The 17,999-nt window shown below is 44.9% G+C and overlaps 1 protein-coding gene across 4 annotated transcripts in view; it reads right to left on the bottom strand.

Annotated features, from left to right (window-relative positions):
- Positions 1–912: 912 nt before the first annotated feature.
- ARFGEF1 (ARF guanine nucleotide exchange factor 1) overlaps positions 913–17,999 on the bottom strand; it is a 138,895-nt gene continuing 121,808 nt past the window's right edge. For 2 of the 4 annotated variants that reach the window (XM_027127951.1, XM_027127952.1), the window contains exons 27-35: positions 17,485–17,620; positions 17,264–17,402; positions 16,583–16,655; positions 12,289–12,421; positions 8,297–8,436; positions 6,667–6,835; positions 5,457–5,595; positions 4,041–4,158; positions 913–2,382 (exon numbers count right to left, since the gene is read on the bottom strand). In XM_027127951.1, coding sequence (XP_026983752.1) covers positions 2,218–2,382; positions 4,041–4,158; positions 5,457–5,595; positions 6,667–6,835; positions 8,297–8,436; positions 12,289–12,421; positions 16,583–16,655; positions 17,264–17,402; positions 17,485–17,620 — 1,212 coding nt within the window. In that variant the 3' untranslated portion in view covers positions 913–2,217. Of the gene's footprint in view, positions 2,383–4,040; positions 4,159–5,456; positions 5,596–6,666; positions 6,836–8,296; positions 8,437–12,288; positions 12,422–16,582; positions 16,656–17,263; positions 17,403–17,484; positions 17,621–17,999 lie in introns of those variants that run through there. The other 2 variants (XM_027127950.1, XM_027127953.1) reach the window with 2 other exon arrangements.

Here is a 17,999-nt window from a genome sequence, read left to right as displayed (position 1 = left end):
AAAGGTAAAGACTAATTCAAATTCTTGGAAATAATTCTTAGAGTCCAGCACTGTGACTGACAGCTAAGAACACCCCCAGGCACTGATTGCACGTTTCCACTGATGTAATTAATGGGACACAAGATCAGATAGGTCTACCTCAAGTGTGAAACTTCTGATATTTTGAATTTCAGCTGCATGTAAATTGCATGCTGATGTTTGTAATCGAATCATTTATTTTACTTAAAGATTTTTCTTCTTATATCTTCATCTGAAAGTAATATGAAAGCCTCCATCTCTGCTAGAGAAGAGTCCTGACATGATACCATACAGTAACAAATCGCCAGGTCATTTGAAACACTTACCGTCAGAGGCCAGAAGGTAACGGTGGCTCCTGGCTGTAGCATCCAGCTGGGCTTGAGCAGGGCTGTGTCTTGGGGGTAATAAATGTAGTGCACTTATAAATGCTCTGTTCACAGTGACTACTCACGATCTAAGAGATGCTACAGCAAAGACCAAACACGTCTCCTGTTTTTTAACACAACCATCAAAATAAATAGTCTTGACATGTTCTATTTTCCTTTTCACGCCGTCATACCATCAACTTGGACTCCGAGGACACACGATGGCAGCCCTGTAAAGTGCTCCAAAGTTAACTTCAACTTTAGCTCCTTCTCTCAGGATTCAAATAGTGCAGCCTTATTCTGGGTTAATAAATACACAAAATATTAAATTATGAATAGCCTATAGTTGAGAAAGCAGGATATGGGGGAGGCTGTAATGCCAGAAGCTGGAAAGAAACTATCAGAACTAAAGAGCATCATCATTGAATTTACATGTAGCTGTGAATGAGAATATCCTTTTCCCGGTTGCATGGCTTTTAATTAAAAAAAAAAAAAAGTCAATGAAACATGGGGCTGTGGATTACACAGGTTTTGATTGCACTGATGAAATAATCCAAAAACTTTATTGACCTATAACCTGATTAGAATATGCCAGATGAGAATCAATATTGTACAGAAAGTTGTACAGAATTTTTTTACATAGAAAACTTTACATCTGTACCATATACATTTTATCCATCTGAAAAAATTTTCTACATCCACTGTTAATACGGAATGCTTGACAATCTTGTCGTTTTGTTTAACCATCAGAGCACAATTCACAGTATGAACACATTTCCAGTAAATCTAACTTCCCCAAACCATGCCAGATTTGTTATTTTAATATATTCAACATTAAATTCTGTACACAGAGTAAAATCTAAATCAAGCCCCGCCACCCAAAAGAAAAGAAAAGGAAGTGACAGCAACCGAGAGTCATTTTGCAGTGATTCAAGTTTCGGTTCATGAAGGATCATTCTATTTTAATGGCTCATCTTTAAAAGCCCGAAGAGAAGTGTATTACAGGTGGTTATGTCAGCAGGGATATTTTCTACTTTCTTTGTTGTTGATCATGACAAGTGTCAGCCACAACAGCTTCTGGGCTTGTTAAACCCTCAAAGTAATCACCCCCTAAAAAGGGCAAAACCAAAATCCCCACAAAATAAAAAAGACAAAAAGCTCAACCCAGATGTTTAGTGCATTTGACAAAATATTATAGGTACTTAGCAAATGAATAAGAAAATAAAGAAAGAAAATAAAACAGTGCAGGAAGAACTATATAATGTTTAAGATTTTTATATTACAGACCTGCATCTCTGTACAATTTTTCACAGAAGGATGATTACCAGTATCTCAGATAGCCTGAGTGTGCAAAAATCTTCAGAATAAGAATACCATAGTTGCTTAATATCTTTTACCATGAACAATAATTTCTTCTTCTCCCCCCAACCCCCAATTATAAACATTTTATCCTTCAAAATACAGCTCTCCTGAGTTGTACTTCTTGCAGAAGTTCAAATCTTTACATCTAGAGTTCTTTGGGTAAGTTTCACTTCCACACCTGCCAGAAATATGTGGGGCTCTCCCTGCCACCGAGGACAGGGAAGGACACGGGAGCATATAAGCTGACACTGTGGGAAAAAAAGCTCGTGAACCCAACACGACAAACAATCCATCAGGTTACAAAAAGGGACTGGAGCACTGCAGGTTCGAGCTGAAGTTCTAAGCTTCTTTATCAGTAACCCTTAGACACTGCAATTCAGAGAAACCATTTTTCAGGTAGGAAACCTCAGCTCCGGCGTCCTTTTGAAGAACGGAGGGATGTAAACGCCAACAGAAAAATATTAACTTCCCATCATTGCTTGTTTGTTCCAAGTTCCTGTTCAGGTGGTTGTGATATCTGAAAAACTACTCCAATTCGCAGAAAAAATCTTCTAAGAACAGCACGAAGTTCAGGAATCAAGTCAAATTGCATAATTTCACATAAGAGAGGGTAGTAGAATGATGCGTGAGCTTTAAACTGGGGGGAAACGAATTTCTCTGTTAGTAGTGCTTGCACTGCAAACCACAGAACCTCAAAGTGCCCTGAGAGGCAACCCACTTGGGGGCAAGGCCCTGATGGGTGAAGACCGGAGACGCGTCTGCATAAAGCAGTGATTATTGATCATGCAACTGAAAGATTGAGAAGTGTTCAAAACTTAATACATACATTATTCACTTGGTTATCTATCCTTATTTTGAAAAACATTTTCCATTACATTTCCTTGACAAACTTATGACAAACGTTTAGTATTTATCATTGTTTTCCCTGGGTAATAAGCAAAAGAAGGAAGCCAAGCAAGACCCACAGCTGAGTTTTTATAAGCTATGGGGTACTGAAACTGCATCTTTTATTTGGTAAATAAAATTTTAATTTTTAGGGAAAATTCTACCTAATACTGCAATACAAAATATGAGGTCTCCAAGCAAAAATTATACCTTCTATATTTATAGTTCAACTGATACACTTTGTATTTTTGCTGTAGTTCTGAATACTAGTCGTCTGCCTATTTTCTGTCCTTTTCTGCTCTCCGCACCCCACAAGCTACAAGTAAGCAGTAATGACACACCGTGGTCAGAAAGCAAACTGTGGAATAAGGCAGACGGGTTGGAAGTCCTTCTCGGCCACTTGGCTGTTGGTGCCTTAAGTTACTTCTCCAAGCTTTACCTGGCCCACGGGTCAGAGGGACACACACGTGGACAGAGCATGCCACTTGGGACGGCTATCTGTGGGGCACCGAGTAGCATTACATGGCCTCTACGGGGTCCCAAACACCACCATGGCCTGACGTGTCAAAATTCAGGCCACCAGACTAGGCATTTTTAAAACCTATTCAGGGATCACAGTAACCCATTTCCATTTTAGTGGGCTGAAAGTTGCTACATTTTTTAAAGAGTGAAATGCGTATTTCTGAAAACTAAATATATATATATATATGTATAATATATATATTATACATATATACATACACACACACACACAACTATGCATTTATATTTCATCTTTATTTCTACTGGCTTAAAAGTCTTAAATGAGTTTATGGCCCATTCACTAGATGCTCTGGGTCGCATGGAACCAATCAAAATGCCAAAGGAATGGCTGAATCCTAGAGCACAGGCCTGAAGCCCAGACGCAGCCGTGGTTGGGGGCGGATGGAGGGAGGGCTGGTCAGCAGTTTTTTGTTGTTTTTTCGGGGTTTTTTTTTGGTATGCAGGCCTCTCACTCACTGCTGTGGCCTCTCCCGTTGCGGAGCACAGGCTCCGGACGCGCAGGCTCAGCAGCCATGGCTCACGGGCCCAGCCGCTCCACGGCATGTGGGATCTTCCCGGACCGGGGCACGAACCCGTGTCCCCTGCATTGGCAGGCGGACCCTCGACCACTGCGCCACCAGGGAAGCCCTGGTCAGCAGTTTTGAAAATGGGGCAGAAGAGACTTCCGGGGGCAGGATGGGAATTGACCATGTGCAGGAACCCAAGTCACTTGTCAGGGTATCTTTAGGATCCCTCCCCTACTGAACCACTACAGAATCACTGACTGGAGAACTCGGCGGGGTGAGGAGGGAGCAGGGAGCGCCAGTGAGGTGCGAGCAGCAGGGGCCGCAGCCCGGATGCCAGTGAGGCTCGGGGTGCTGTACTTACCCTGTTGTCGCTGATCTTCAGGACTTTAGTTAGAAACAAAAGCAGTAAGTTAGTCCAGGCTTCCCGATGACTTTCCGATGTTAGGGTAAGGAAGTAACTCAGGGCTTCGCTGCAGACACTGGAACAGAAAAGGTTCCCTGTCACATGTGCTCGCACACCTGCTGGTATGACATTCACAAAGAACAACTGAGACGAGGAGGGCAGTGGTTCTTAGGAACCTGCCAGACGCCTTGTGTTTACATTAACTGGAGTGTCAACATAAACATTTATACGTTTGCCAAATAAAAATACCAGAAGAAGCCACTGCAGCTTACCAGGAAACAGTTTCCAAGTTTCATTGAATGCAAAGCCACCGTGCAGGAGCGCATACAGGCTTGGCATCAGGAGACCTGGGCTGAAACCTGGAGTGACCCTTCCCCTCCTGCATTGTGACCGGGACGCTTCTAGGCCTTAACAGTCTCATCAACAAGATGGGGAAACAGAGCCCAGGTGACCGCTTGGCGTTCTAAAATGAATTTAATTGGTCTCTGAGAACATCTATTCCCCCAAGAAGACACAAAACTACAATGTAGGGGCTTCCCTGGTGGCGTAGTGGCTAAGAGTCCGCCTGCCAATGCAGGGGACACGGGTTTGAGCCCTGGTCCGGGAAGATCCCACATGCCATGGAGCAACTAAGCCCGCGATCCACAACTACAGAGCCTACACTCTAGAGCCCGTGAGCCACAACTACTGAAGTCTGTGCGTCTAGAGCCCGAGCTCCGTAGCAGGAGAAGCCACCGCAATGAGAAGCCCGCGCACCGCAACGAAAACTAGCCCCTGCTCGCCGCAACCAGAGAAAGCCCGCACGCAGCAGCAAAGACCCAACGCAGCCAAAAATAAATAAATAAATAAAAACACAATGTAAACAGCAGTATTCCTTCTGAATGGCATGTTTCATTCTTAGTGTGAATTTAAATTTTAAAGGACAGAATCTTAACATGTCATGAAGTAAAAATGGAGTGCAAACAAAACAAAACACCAATAGAAACTCCACACACTTTTTCAAACTAAACGCAGGCAGGAAGGTTTTCACTTTCACAGATGGATTGGTTTGTAAAAATGGAGCTACCTATGGCATGAAAAAAAGCCTAAAAATTACAGCATTTGAAAATTTTAAGACATAGAACTTGCTCCTTTGTCCTGTAGCAGCAAAAACAGACGTAATTTGCTTGCATCTCACCAACTGTGTGAGAGCACGTTTGTCTGTAAGACTGTGTTTAAGTTCCACAATCTCCTCCTCAGGCCCCAAGCCGGGCAGGGCTGTGGACTCGGTGTTGTGTGTCCATCCCCATCCCCGTCCCACACACACCGCGCGGCCCTTCCCGCTCTGAACCGAGCCGCGTGGGCCAAAGCCAGGAACCCAGCCCCGAGTCTTACTTTAAAAGCCTCTGCTGGACCTCCTCCCAGGCGCTGGCCCGGCTCTCATCCATGTACATCCGGAATAGAATGCGCAGCCCGCAGGCCAGGCTGCTCGTCTCCTGCTTCAGAAGGTTGGGTTTGGATTTGCCCTTGAAGCCTGCAGAAGGGGGAAGGGCCGCGTTAGCGGGAGGAGACGCATCTCACGTGGAGGCAAAACAGCCTGCGTGAAGCCCATGTGCGTCCAGCCGTGGCGCCCAGGCCTCGTGCCCTCCACGGGGACAGGGTCACACGGAGAAGGCACTGATACCTGTGCGGGGGTGGGGGGAGGTGCCTAGTCGGGTACTTTTGGGTTTAGAACTCCCTCCCCTCAAGCTGGGGACCCGAGATACAGAACAGCTTTGCCTGGGAAGGCACAACTCTTCAAACGAGACACACTTCAGCTCCGGGCACCCTGCGCAGGCTACACCCCGGCAATGGGGAGAATGGGCCAAAGGTGAGCAGCCCGGGGAGGGGGAAGGGGGAAGCGGGGGACAGGGAGGGCCTGGGGAAGTGAAGAGCCTGGTGACCTTGGCAGGAACAGTCCCAGCTGAACGGTGGCCACAACTTGGGTTGAATAAAGGGGAAAAGATATGTATAGACGACTCCTTACAGAAGTGAGGTTGTGAACGGAGGAGAATGAACAAAGCCTGGGTGGGTTTAATGAGGAGCTAGAGAGACACTGGGCATAAAATAAATCACGCAAATGTAAGGCACCCAACACTGTCAGAAGAGTTTGTTGTTTAAGGAAGGGCAGCTTCCTTCTGTTTTCTGCATGTTCTGCAGCCTCTCACTCTCTGGCACCGTTTTGCACCTAATAGGTACTAAGTTAGTATTTCTTAAATAAAAAATTAGCTATGTCAGTAAAATTATTATAAAGCTTGTTTTTTACTTAAAATTTCCAACTTGTTCAAAAACAAATCTACCTCCCACTTCAAAGCCCTGCACTTCCCTTCTGAGGTCTGGCCTCAGGAAAGGGCAGCTTGTAGCATGCAGCCGGTGTCGACAGGAAGGCCCAGACTGGGTAAACAAGACGAAAGACAGTTTGAAAATCAGTCACTTAACAGTTTGGCTAAACACAGGGGAGACCAATCTACCCAGGCAGCTATCTGGCTTTTTATAAACCAGAGAAAGGCCTGTGGTACGGTGGCGCGGTTCACTGGGCAGGCAGGGGACCCCATCCACAGCTTACCCGCCTTCCACAGAGCCGTCCTCTGGTCATTGTTGGAGTTAAATGCTTTTGCAAATCTGTGTGACTCCAACAAGCAGTCCAGCAGCTTGAAGAGTTGTTGCGATGTTAGAAAGCGATACATTCCTTGGTCCTGAGTATCAACTCGAACGTCAAAGTCCACAGCGTCTCTCTTCGGGAAACAAACCACCGCAGCACACGCACCCCGTCACAGAGGTCAGTGAATTTAGAACTCAGGGCTCCCCGAAGACCCGTTTATGAGCAAGCCACAGAACTTAATCTGTGCTGCCTCAACAGAAAAGGTCCACCTTTTGCTATTAAATTTCCGGAAGCTTCATTCTGTGCATCCTAGTTGCCTCCGATGTCTTCAGCTCCCTCCCCACAGTTCCTGACCCCAGAGCTCTGCACCCACTGACCCGGACCCCGGCCCCTTCCTCGCCCTCCCCACGTCCTCGCTTCTCTTCACCAGTTTGAGGCCAGGGACTGTGAGTATAAATATTCTCGTGCATAAACCCCTCACCTCCTCTTTTTAGTAACTGGCTGGCAAAACCGCCTACTCCGTTGTACCGCACGATACGCAAGACTGGAGAAGAGCGGGCTTTCCCTTTAGATCCAGGGGCTCCGGGTGCTGCCCTGCAATGCCTCCACACCCCCCTAGCCCACTCTGCTGCACCTCTCACTCGTGTTTTTCTCTTCTCTCCTCAACGACCTAAAACTTTCTTCCCAGCCTCACCTGGTAGATGTATGACTTTGCTTCCTATCTCAGTGAGAAAACAGAAGAATCTCCCACAGACTCCGGCCACCAGACAGACCAACCTGCCGAGACTTTCTAACCCACCCACTTTGCGTGCCCTCCTGTTACCATCGCGAACTGTCTGTGCTGCTTATTCCAGGCGCCCCCAGGACTCTGCGCCAGGTGCCCCTCCATTCGCTCTGAAAGACGCTCTAGCAACTGTCCCTCCCTCTTCTGCACTGTCTCTCTCTCTCTCTCCCGGAGGAGAGTTTTCCAGGCTGCCATACTGCCAACCTTAGTGACAAAACAAAGCGAACCCTTCTCTTGAGCCCCTCATCCTCCCCCCGCGATTAGTCCATTTCTCTGTACCCTCTCTTAACAGCAGAACTCCTTGACAGACTTATGGATATCTGCCGTCTGCAATTCCTCTCTTCTCTTGTACCCATTTTAATAATGCTTTTGTATCAACATTACAATTAAACACAACGTCAAGGTCAACCAAAGTCCACCAAATTGCTGGAGCAATTCTCTAGGGCAACTGTCGGGTGGCTTCTCACCTGCTCTACAGAACACCTGACAGGGCTGATCACACCCTTCTTCTCAGAACACCCTCCTCACCTGACTTGCAGGGCAGCGCTGTCTCCCGGTCTCCCCCGGCCTCCCTGGCTCTTGTCTTTAGGCAAGAGGACAAGAACCTGCCTCATCACCTGGAGCTCTAAACCACAGAGGCCCCCAGGCTCGGTCCCTGACCCTCCTCCCAGCTCTGTCCACTTCGTCAGTCCCACGGTTTAAAAGGACATCTATGTGGCTGTGGTCTCTAGCTTGACCTCTGCTCTGAAGCCCAGACTGTGGCGCTAACTCCCCATTCAACAACAGGCAGTGGCCCTCGCACCCGCTCACCTGCGCTGCGGCTAAGTTTTCCGCGTCCTCCTTCTTACTTGTGGCAGGAAAGAACACGATGCTGTCGATGGTCTGGATGAGTTCCAGCTGCACAACACATTTAATCAACAGGGCGGCAAACAATTTTTGTTCTGGAAATTCTGTGAGGAAACCCACCCCAATGCACATGCAAACAAAAATTATTTTGAATCCTTTATAATTTCTATGACATTACAATGCTAAGGAAACATTAACACGTATGAAGGTAACCTGCACACATCACACTGAGGATAGCCTGCTTCTGCACATAAGCACTACTCAGTAAAAGCTTCATTTAATCGATATTTAGAAAAGCCTTAGAAAATTACCTTTTTAAGTAAACAAAAATATTCAAAATGACTTAGAACAGTGAATATGTTCAAGAAGGTTCCACTACAAATTTTAAGACTTAGATTATTCCTCAATAAAATGTATCAAATGGATTAAAAGCTACAATTTTAATAGCATTTACTGTAAACCCAAGTTTGACCTTTAACTAGAGGTAATATAAAAACCTCAACCAGAAGAAGACAACGGGAACTAGATCTGTGAGGCAGGAAGCGAGGGGCAGACAAGAATTCTGACCACTGGGACGATACTGTGGGTCAACCAGAGCACATGTTTTCTTTGGGTCCAGGTGGGTAGCTGTAGCTAAAATGACCCCATGTTTCCAAAGGGATTCATAAGCACAGAAGTCTATGAAGAGTTCCGCTAAGTGCGTGACCATAAAAGTAAGCACACTGGAAGTAACCGGTGCTCAGGCACTGCGTCCCTCTGGCCTGAACGACTGCGCTCGATGGGCCGTTTCCTTAAGGAGAGACATGATCACGGAAGGGTTTCCACTTCACTGGTCATCGGGTAAGCAAACGTAGAAATAAATGCAAGGCTCAGAACAACGACTCAACAGCTGAGGAGCTGCGAGACCCAGCGGCGCTGGCCCAGCCCCAAGGTCAGTTCTCAGGGTGGCTCTTGGGGACCTGCACAGCCGCCCACGGCGAGGGTGCTGCCTGTCCATCGGCCTCAGGGCAGCGGCTCCAGCACTGGACGACTGACTGGACAGTCCTTCAGTTTTTTCCCACTTTGCTATTATTAAAAACTCCCTTTTCTGACACCAGTTTCAAGAAGTTAGTTTTTTTGTTTTGTTTTGTTTTGGGCCGTGCGGGATCTTAATTTCCCGACCAGGGACTGAGCCCGGGCCACGGCAGTGAAAGCGCCGAGTCCTAACCACTGGACTTCCAGGGAATTCCCCAATTTCTACAAGTTAAATTCAGGTTTTAGGGATTTGGGGGAGATAGCAAAACAACTTGCTTAAATTTATTCTTATTTAGGTCATAACGACTCCTTTCCAGAGAGTTTTCAGAAATGCTGATGTACTGAACATTTAGTTCTTAGTACCAGATCTCAAGTCAAAGAATATAAGAAATCCAAGACACCCCCAGTCCCGGGGGCAGGGCATCCTGGCCGCACGCCTGGACTCGCGGGGACGCTCGGGAGGGGCTGGCGCCTAAGGAGACGCGTCCTCCTCAGCTCCAGTGTCAGCTGGGCGGGCATTCAGAGCTGTCGGCTGGGGAGCTCAGAGCTCTCCATGCCTCCCGGGGTCCTTTCAGAACTTCAGGAGGAACTTGGTCTCATCAGCAACAACCAACTGCATGTTTGGGGGACAGTACCTATTTGAACAAATCTCGTTCACAAGGGTTGACAGTGCCAAGGGTCATATTAGGCGACCATTTCACTGAGTCACCAAAGGACGGGGGCAGAGCTGAGCAAGGACAAACAAGGGGGACGGCGGGCACTGGGCGGAGCCCAGCTGGGGCAGCGGTGGTTTCTGCGCATGAAGAAGGAACGAGGCAGCTGCCCCTCGCACAGGGTCACGGCGACACCTCCCCACAGGCACAGCAACCACAATGTCCCCTGAGCGAAGGGAAGGGCTCGTGGGACACAGTGAACTCTTCCTCAAGGACCTTGAGGGGGTGGCACAAGGAAGGAAATGCGAGCCCTCAGGTCAGAAGGGCAGGGGAGCAGCGCGCTTCACTCCGTTCAAGGGATGTTCCCAGATCAGGCAAGTAAAAACTTGCCGACTATGTCCTTCCCTTAAAAAGCGAAGTATATGTAAGTTCAGTCTTGGGGCTGAGGGAGAGATAAAGCCGTGTCCTCACGGCACCTTCCAGGGCAGACCAAAGCTGTGAGGGACCCTAACAGCTGTGCTCCAGAGCCCAGGAATGAAAAATGAACACAGGCCGCTCATCGCCACCTGTCTCCCTTCTGAGAAGCAAGACACGGCGACTGAAGCTGGAGGCTCCTTTCAAGGAGGACACCAAATCTGTCGTCCCTCAAAAACAAATGTAAACACCTAGGATTAATCAAAATTCCCTGAAAAAAATTAACTGAAAAGGGATCGATTACCTAAATGTAAGAGCTACAAGTATAAGGCTCTTAGGAGAAAACCCTGGGGAAAATCTCTATGACCGTAGCTTTGCCTGTGGATTCCTAACTATGACACCAAAAGCATAAGCAACAGATAAACGGAACTTCATCAAAATTTAAACTTTTGTACATCACAGAATTATTATCAATAAGAAGTAAAAAGATGACCTTCAGAATGGGGGAATATAAATATTTGCAAATCATATATCTGACATGAGTGTAGCATCCAGAGTACGTAAGAAGCTCTTAACAACAACAAAAAAACAAACAACCCAATTAAAAATAAGCAAAGGACATGAATAAATATTTCTCTAAAGGAGATATGCAAATGGCCAATAAGCACATGAAAAAATACTCAACATCATTAATCATTAGGGAAATGCAGAGTAAAACCACAATGAGACAGCACTTTATACCCACTAGAATGGCTATTACTAAAAAGAAAACAGAAATGTCTGTGAGGAAACGTCTGTGAGGATGTGGAAAAAATGGAATTGCTGGTAGGAATACAAAATGGTGCAGCCACTGCAGAACACATTTTAGGGGTTCCTCACAGAATTATCTTATGACCCAGCAAGTCCGCTCCTATGTATACACCCAAAAGAATTAAAAACAGGTAATCAAACAACACTTGTACACAGAGATTCACAGTAGCATTATTCGTTATAACTAAAAGGGGCGACAAACCCAAATGTCCACCAGCAGATAAAAGGATAAACAAAATGTGGTGTATCCATACACAGGACAATTAGCTATAAAAAGGAATGAACTGCTGATCCATTTTACACTGTGGATGTACCTTGAAAACATTATACTAAATAAAAGCCAGACATAAAAAGTCACACTGTATGATTCCATTTATATGAAATGTGCAGAATGTACAACTCCATAGACACAGAAAGCAGACTGGACGTTGCTAGGGGCTGGGCAAGAGGAGAAGAGGGGCAACAGCATAATGGTTATGGGGTTTCTTTTGGGGTGAATGTTTTGGAACCAGATAGAAGTGGTGACTGCACAACATGGGGAATGCACTAAATGCCGCCAAACTGTTCACTTTAAGGAAAACGGTTACTTTTGTTACGTGAATTTCCCCTCAATTTAAAAAGCAATTGAAGTTGTCCTGTTTTCCTCTAGGGAGGAGGTCCTCTTTCCTCTGTGAACCAATTTAGTAAAAATAAGAAGGGATTCCCCTTCTTTGTGAAAAGAACTAAAGAAGGGGAGGGGAGGGGAGGGGCAGAGGAGACAGAGGCTGGGGGCAGCGGAGTGCTCAGAGGGCTCGCTCCATGCCCTGGCCACTCCTCATTCCTCTCAAGACCCACGTGCTTCAAACAGACAGCAGCTGAAAGCACTGCAGAAAAAAACTGGTCTTGTAGGTGTCAGCAGAGTTCCTGACCATCTGCCGGGGGACGTCCAGGTTGGAGCAAACACAGTAAGGAAGTGACCACACAATTACAGTATGTGTTTGTTAATAAAAGTAAAAGCAAAACTTTCATATCTTGCCTACATAAAACAAAATACACAATTTACTTTTATTAAAAGAAGTAACTCACTTGCTGCGGGCTTAATTTTGCTGACTTCCTCATTCACAGCAGAGACAGAAGCCGGTGGGGCTTGCTGTCTATTATCTGCAGATCTTGGCTGAATAGAATCATGAATATCTACAGATTTCTGCGATATCGTATCCTAATAAAGTAAAAAAATTCATTTTAAGTACAATGAATAAAGCTTAACGATGAAAATAGCTTCTATTACACTGTTTAAAAAATTACGTCGTGTCCCTATGAAAATCACATTGTACACACTGCAATTATGGACATACTGTGTAAGTTATTTCATATTACCTGCACATGGATAAGAGCTGATAATCTTTTAGAGAAAAGCTTCCTTTCTGACCCTCATTGAGATCAAGCCTGACACCACCCAACAGCAACAGAGAGAAATGCTAATAAGCTTCACTCTGTGGAAAAACTTGTCAGCAATACCCATGAATTGTCATGAAATCGAAACAGAAACACACATGGTGGGCAGGGGTTTCTGCAAGCTTTGTGTAGGCTTAGCCCAGGAGAGCTTTGTAGGGGTGCATTTAGGGAAGGATGTTGTCACCCAAGAAACCAGCAACCAGAAAGGTCAGTGAGAAGGTGACCAACTAGGAGAGCAGAGCATGGAGAGAAGCTGAGGTTCAAGTCCAACAGAGCCACTCCAGAACCCGGCTCCAGCTATGCGTCACCTTTGGGAAAGCAATGGATCTTCCAGAGCCGAGGTTTTCTGATCTGAAAATGGAGATGACACTTTCCTTGCAGGTTGTTAAGGATTTGGCAGTAAATCCTTAACACTTAGCAAGCCTTTGACACTAGAGGTATCAGACGATATATGGTAGCTGACATTACTACTCTTAGCTTTACTTGGTTCCAGCAGGAGACCAGATGCAGAGCCAGGGCAGCTGCAGCTCCCGGATGGAGCCAAGGAAGAGACTGAGCAGCCTCGAGGGGCACCACTGGGCCCACCGCCTCGGCCCGGCAGCAGGCAGAGTCGCCGAGCGCGCCCCCCGGCACACGCTGTCCTGACGACTTCATGTGCAGCACCAGATCTACCTCCCACCACAAGACTCACTTTAACATGAGGTTAAGTAATTTGCTGAGGCTGCAGAGCTAGTCAGTGCAGAGCCAAGATTTGCTCTGGGATCTGGCATCACAGCCCACCCTGCAAACTACTACACTATACAGCAGAGGGAGCAAAAACAAAAGCTCACAGAGCAAGCAGGGAGTGCGCCAAATCTAAGAAGAACAAAAATGGGAGCAAGTTCATCCTGGGCTGGAAACAGGATGTCATAAGCGGTGCAGTCTGTGATGAACGAACAACTCCGGCGGATCAGGGTCATGGAGCAATGCGGGCCCGACGTGCCAGATGTCACAGTTCTCAAGACACGTTCAGAGTGGTGCTCTTCTGTGAGACCTAAGTTTTAGCCACTGACAATTAGTTAAGAAATTAAAAAGTTCTGGGGGACAGATCAGGTCAGTGGGCATAGATTTGCTACCTCTGGCTTCTTGGGTTTAAAATTCAATAACATTAGTGGGAGAACAGCAGAAATCTGAATAAAGCCAGATTACAGTATTGTTTCAATAGTAATTCCCTATTTTGTTAACTGCACCATGACTATACATATTTATTTATTTTATAGAAAACACACTAAACATTTTAGGGAAAAAAGGGTGTGTTATTTTCAAATTATTTTCAAAGAATCCAGAAAAATGTATGTAGGGAGGTGGGAGAGAGAGAGAAGAAGAGGGAGGGTGGAAATAAGAAAGCAAACTGTAGTACAGTGATAACACTTCGAGAAACCTGCTGTGATGGTCAGTTTCATGCATCAATTTGGCTGGGCTACAGTAACCAGTTATTCAATTAAACACTATTTCAAGTGTCTCTGTGAAGGTATTTTGTAGATGTGGTGAACATTTACAGTTATGATTGTAAGTAAAGGAAATTATCCTCAATAATATGGGTCAAGTCTCATCCCATGAGTTAAAAGGCCTCAAGGGCAAAACTGACATTTCCCTGAAGAAGTTCTGCCTGTGGACTACAGCTGCCCAAGAGTTTCCAGCCTGCCCACCTGCCCTACACATTTCAACCTTGCCAGCCCTCACACCTGCTTAAGCCAATTCCTTGAAATTAAGGGGAAAAAACACATAGGGATACGTATACATACATATATTACACACACACACACACACACACACGTATAGACAAATATGGACACACATAGGTGTAGGTTATCTCCTACTGGCTCCATTTCTCTGGAACTGGAGAACACTGATACAGATTTTGGTACCATGAAGTGGGTGTGGCCATAACAAAGACCTAAAAATGTGAAAATGGCTTTGGAATTGGGTAATGGTAGAGGCTAGAAGAGTTTTGAGGCGTACAATAGAAAAAAACCTAAACTGACCTGAAGAGACTGTTGGTAGAAATATGGATGTTAAACTCAATTCTGGTGAGGATTCAGAAGGAAGTGAAATGCCTGGTAGAGAAAGCTTCTATCATCCTAAAGAATACACACACACACACACACACACACATATGGTCATGACTAGAACACTGATAGAAATATGAACATTAAAGATGCTTCTGGGGCTTCCCTGGTGGCGCAGTGGTTAAGAATCCACCTGCCAATGCAGGGGACACAGGTTCGAGCCCTGGTCCAGGAAGATTCCACACTGCAGAGCAATTAAGCCTGTGAACCACAACTACTAAGCCTGTGCTCTAGAACCCGTGAGCCACAACTACTGAGCCTGCGCTCCATAACTACTGAAGCCCACGTGCCTAGAGCCTGTGCTCCGTGACAAGAGAAGCCAGTGCAATGAGAAACCTGGGCACCGCAGTGAAGAGTAGCCCCTGCTCACCGCAACTAGAGAGAGCCCACACACAGCAACTAAGACCCAACGAAGCCAAAATAAATACATAAATAAATAACTTTATTTGAAAAAAAAAAAAAAAGGTGTTTCTGGTGAGATCTCAGAAGGAAATCAGGAACGTGTTATTGGCTGCTGGAAGGATGGTGATCCTTGTCATAAGTTGCAGAAACCTTGGCTGAATTGTGTTGTACTACTGGGTGGAAAGTGAAACTCGTAAGTGAGGAATGGTTCAGAGGGCAAAGCCGAAGCACCCGAGGGAGAAGCCATGGGCCTGGAGGGCAGGGCAGGGCAGGGCACCAAGCTACAGAAATTACCCTCAGGCCTTGAAACTTATGAATTTGTCCTCCTGGGTTTTGAACTTGATTAGGAACAGTGACCCTTTTACTCCTTCCAAGCTTCCCTTCTGGAATGAGAATGTTTACCCTATGCTTGCCCACCACTGTATTTTGCAGCAGTTAATCTGTTCTACAGGTTCACAGGTCCACAAATAGAGAGAAATTCTGCTCCAGAATAGACCACATACCTGATTTAGATGACTTAGATGATGAGATTTGGGACTTTTGATAAGATGATATTTACATGACATTTTGGACTTGGTGTTGATGCTACACTAAGTTGAGACTCCGGGGATGTTGGGATGGCATAAATGACTTTGCCCGAAAGACAGACATGTATTTTGGGGCACTAGAGGGTAGATAATGGGTTAAACAGTGGCCCCAAAAAGGTAAGTCCAAGTCCTAACCTTTGGTACTTGTGAAGGCTACATGGAAACAGAGTCTTTAAAGTTAAGGATCTTGAGACGACATCATTCTGAATTTGGGGAGGACCCTAACTCTAATGACTAGTGTCCTAAAGGAGAAAGGAGGGAGAGATTTGGCTTTACACAGCTACGTTAAGATGGAGGGATGTGTGTACAAGCCAAGAAGGCCAGGGGCTGTCAGCAGCCACTAGAAGCTAGAGGAAGCAAAGAAGGGTTCTCCCTTAACCCCCTGGGAGGGAATGTGGCCCTGCTGATGCCTTGAGTTTGGACCTCTGGCCTCCAGAGCCGTGACAGAATGAATTTCTGTTGTTTTAAGCCACTAAGCTTGTAGTAATTTGTTACGGCAGATCTAGGAAACAAATAAGCTGCGTGAAGGGTCTATCAGAATTCTTTAAACTGCTTTTGTAACTTTTCTCTAAGGTGAAATTATATCAAAGTTGAAAGTTTAAATAAAATTAACATCCAATAATATCTTCAGCTTGGTATGTAAATCCTTATGTAAACTGGTACCTGTCACTTGCGCTCTCAGAATCATTTTACTCTGTCTCAAGACCATCTATATTTTACGACATCTTTTTAAAAGAGCTGGGCTCATAAAAAGAATCTGCCCCATGGCAGAATACTTACCACAAATAGTTAAGTAATTTAATATATGCTTTATTTGTTAAAACTTACCAGCTGCTTTTCACTCACAGGAGACGGAGGTGTGGGAGCAGCTTCTCCAGAAGCAGGACGCCAGGTCAAGAGCCTTTAAAACACCAAAAACATACCAGTCACTGAGAGTGTGCACCACACCGCATCCAACGTGTTTTGAAATGAAACGAGCTGGGAAGCAAGTTCAAGGTGTCCTACAAATGATCCAGGCGCCACCAAGTCATTTAGCAAGACTATGTCTTAATTTCCCAATCAGTAAAAACGCCACTACAATTCAATTCCAAACGCATCCCTTAGAAAAAGATAATTAACCGTAAAATACAGTATTTACAATATTGTAATACAAAATACAATAAATTTTCCTTAGATCATTACATTTACAGTAACTAAAACAAATGCTGAGATTTTCTTTTTTTCAATTCAGAACCACTGCTTGGTTTAATCTGGATGAATAAAATCTTATTAAATCACTTCATTATGACCCAAATTTTAAATGATCAGACTAAAAGTTTGGGTATATAAAAAATTTAATTCATGTATTTGTTATGGTTTTATAGGAGTCTGATTTGCAATAAACACAAATTCAAAGAACACTGAGATATTTTAAAAAGGATTTCTGTTATGAGAAATCACTAATTACTATCAAACCTTTTATGTCCATCATTCAATATACGAATTTAAAGTTGTATAAAATCTTCTTACGCATGTGGAATTGTGGTTTTGAAGATGTCCAGTGTGCAGTTACAAGTTTTATCCCAGATTTCTAGGGTAAATTTTTCACCATTCAGAATAACAACATTCTCTAAGCAGTTCGTACCAGATCGTGCTAACTGCTCATTGTCTAGAAGAGAAAAGAGCAATTCATTTGTGTATTACCAGGGTCACATTTAACACGTTGTGTCACTTATCTGGTACAGACTTACCTTGTTGCACACACCAGTAGAGCTGGGCAAAAATGTCATCCAAAAGTACATCACTGAGTACTTCTAAATACTGGGTGAACACATCGCAGATAGCATAAAGCGCATGATTACATGTCGTTGTCATCCACTCAGCTTTCTACAGGGGAGACGGTCATTAAATGAAGGTCAGGCCATTCATCAACTACTAGAATTTCAAAGAAATATGTTTGCATATTTAAAACGTAAGCCTGTAGGTTCCTTTCAGAGCACTTAACTCCTTGAATGTGACATTCACCTCAACTTTATATCTGATCTATTTCTCTTCATTACCCCATAGCCATCTGCATATAAAATAACTATTTTCTGCACTGTTTTATTAAAAAAAACCATCACTGCATTGTCTGGCTATTAACGCTATGACTTTTCAAACAATTGACACTAATAACAACAGCTGGTCTTGCTCCAGAATATGACAGAACGTGGAAGAAAAATAGAGGAAGGCAATGATAAGAATTTATCCAAGTGGGTTAGCATAG

Source organism: Aethalodelphis obliquidens, unplaced genomic scaffold (assembly GCF_003676395.1).
Source record: "Aethalodelphis obliquidens isolate GAN/ISIS:26980383/991018 unplaced genomic scaffold, ASM367639v1 scaffold33, whole genome shotgun sequence".
NCBI classification, from domain to species: domain Eukaryota; kingdom Metazoa; phylum Chordata; class Mammalia; order Artiodactyla; family Delphinidae; genus Aethalodelphis; species Aethalodelphis obliquidens.
This window is presented reverse-complemented; position numbering and strand designations above follow the sequence as displayed.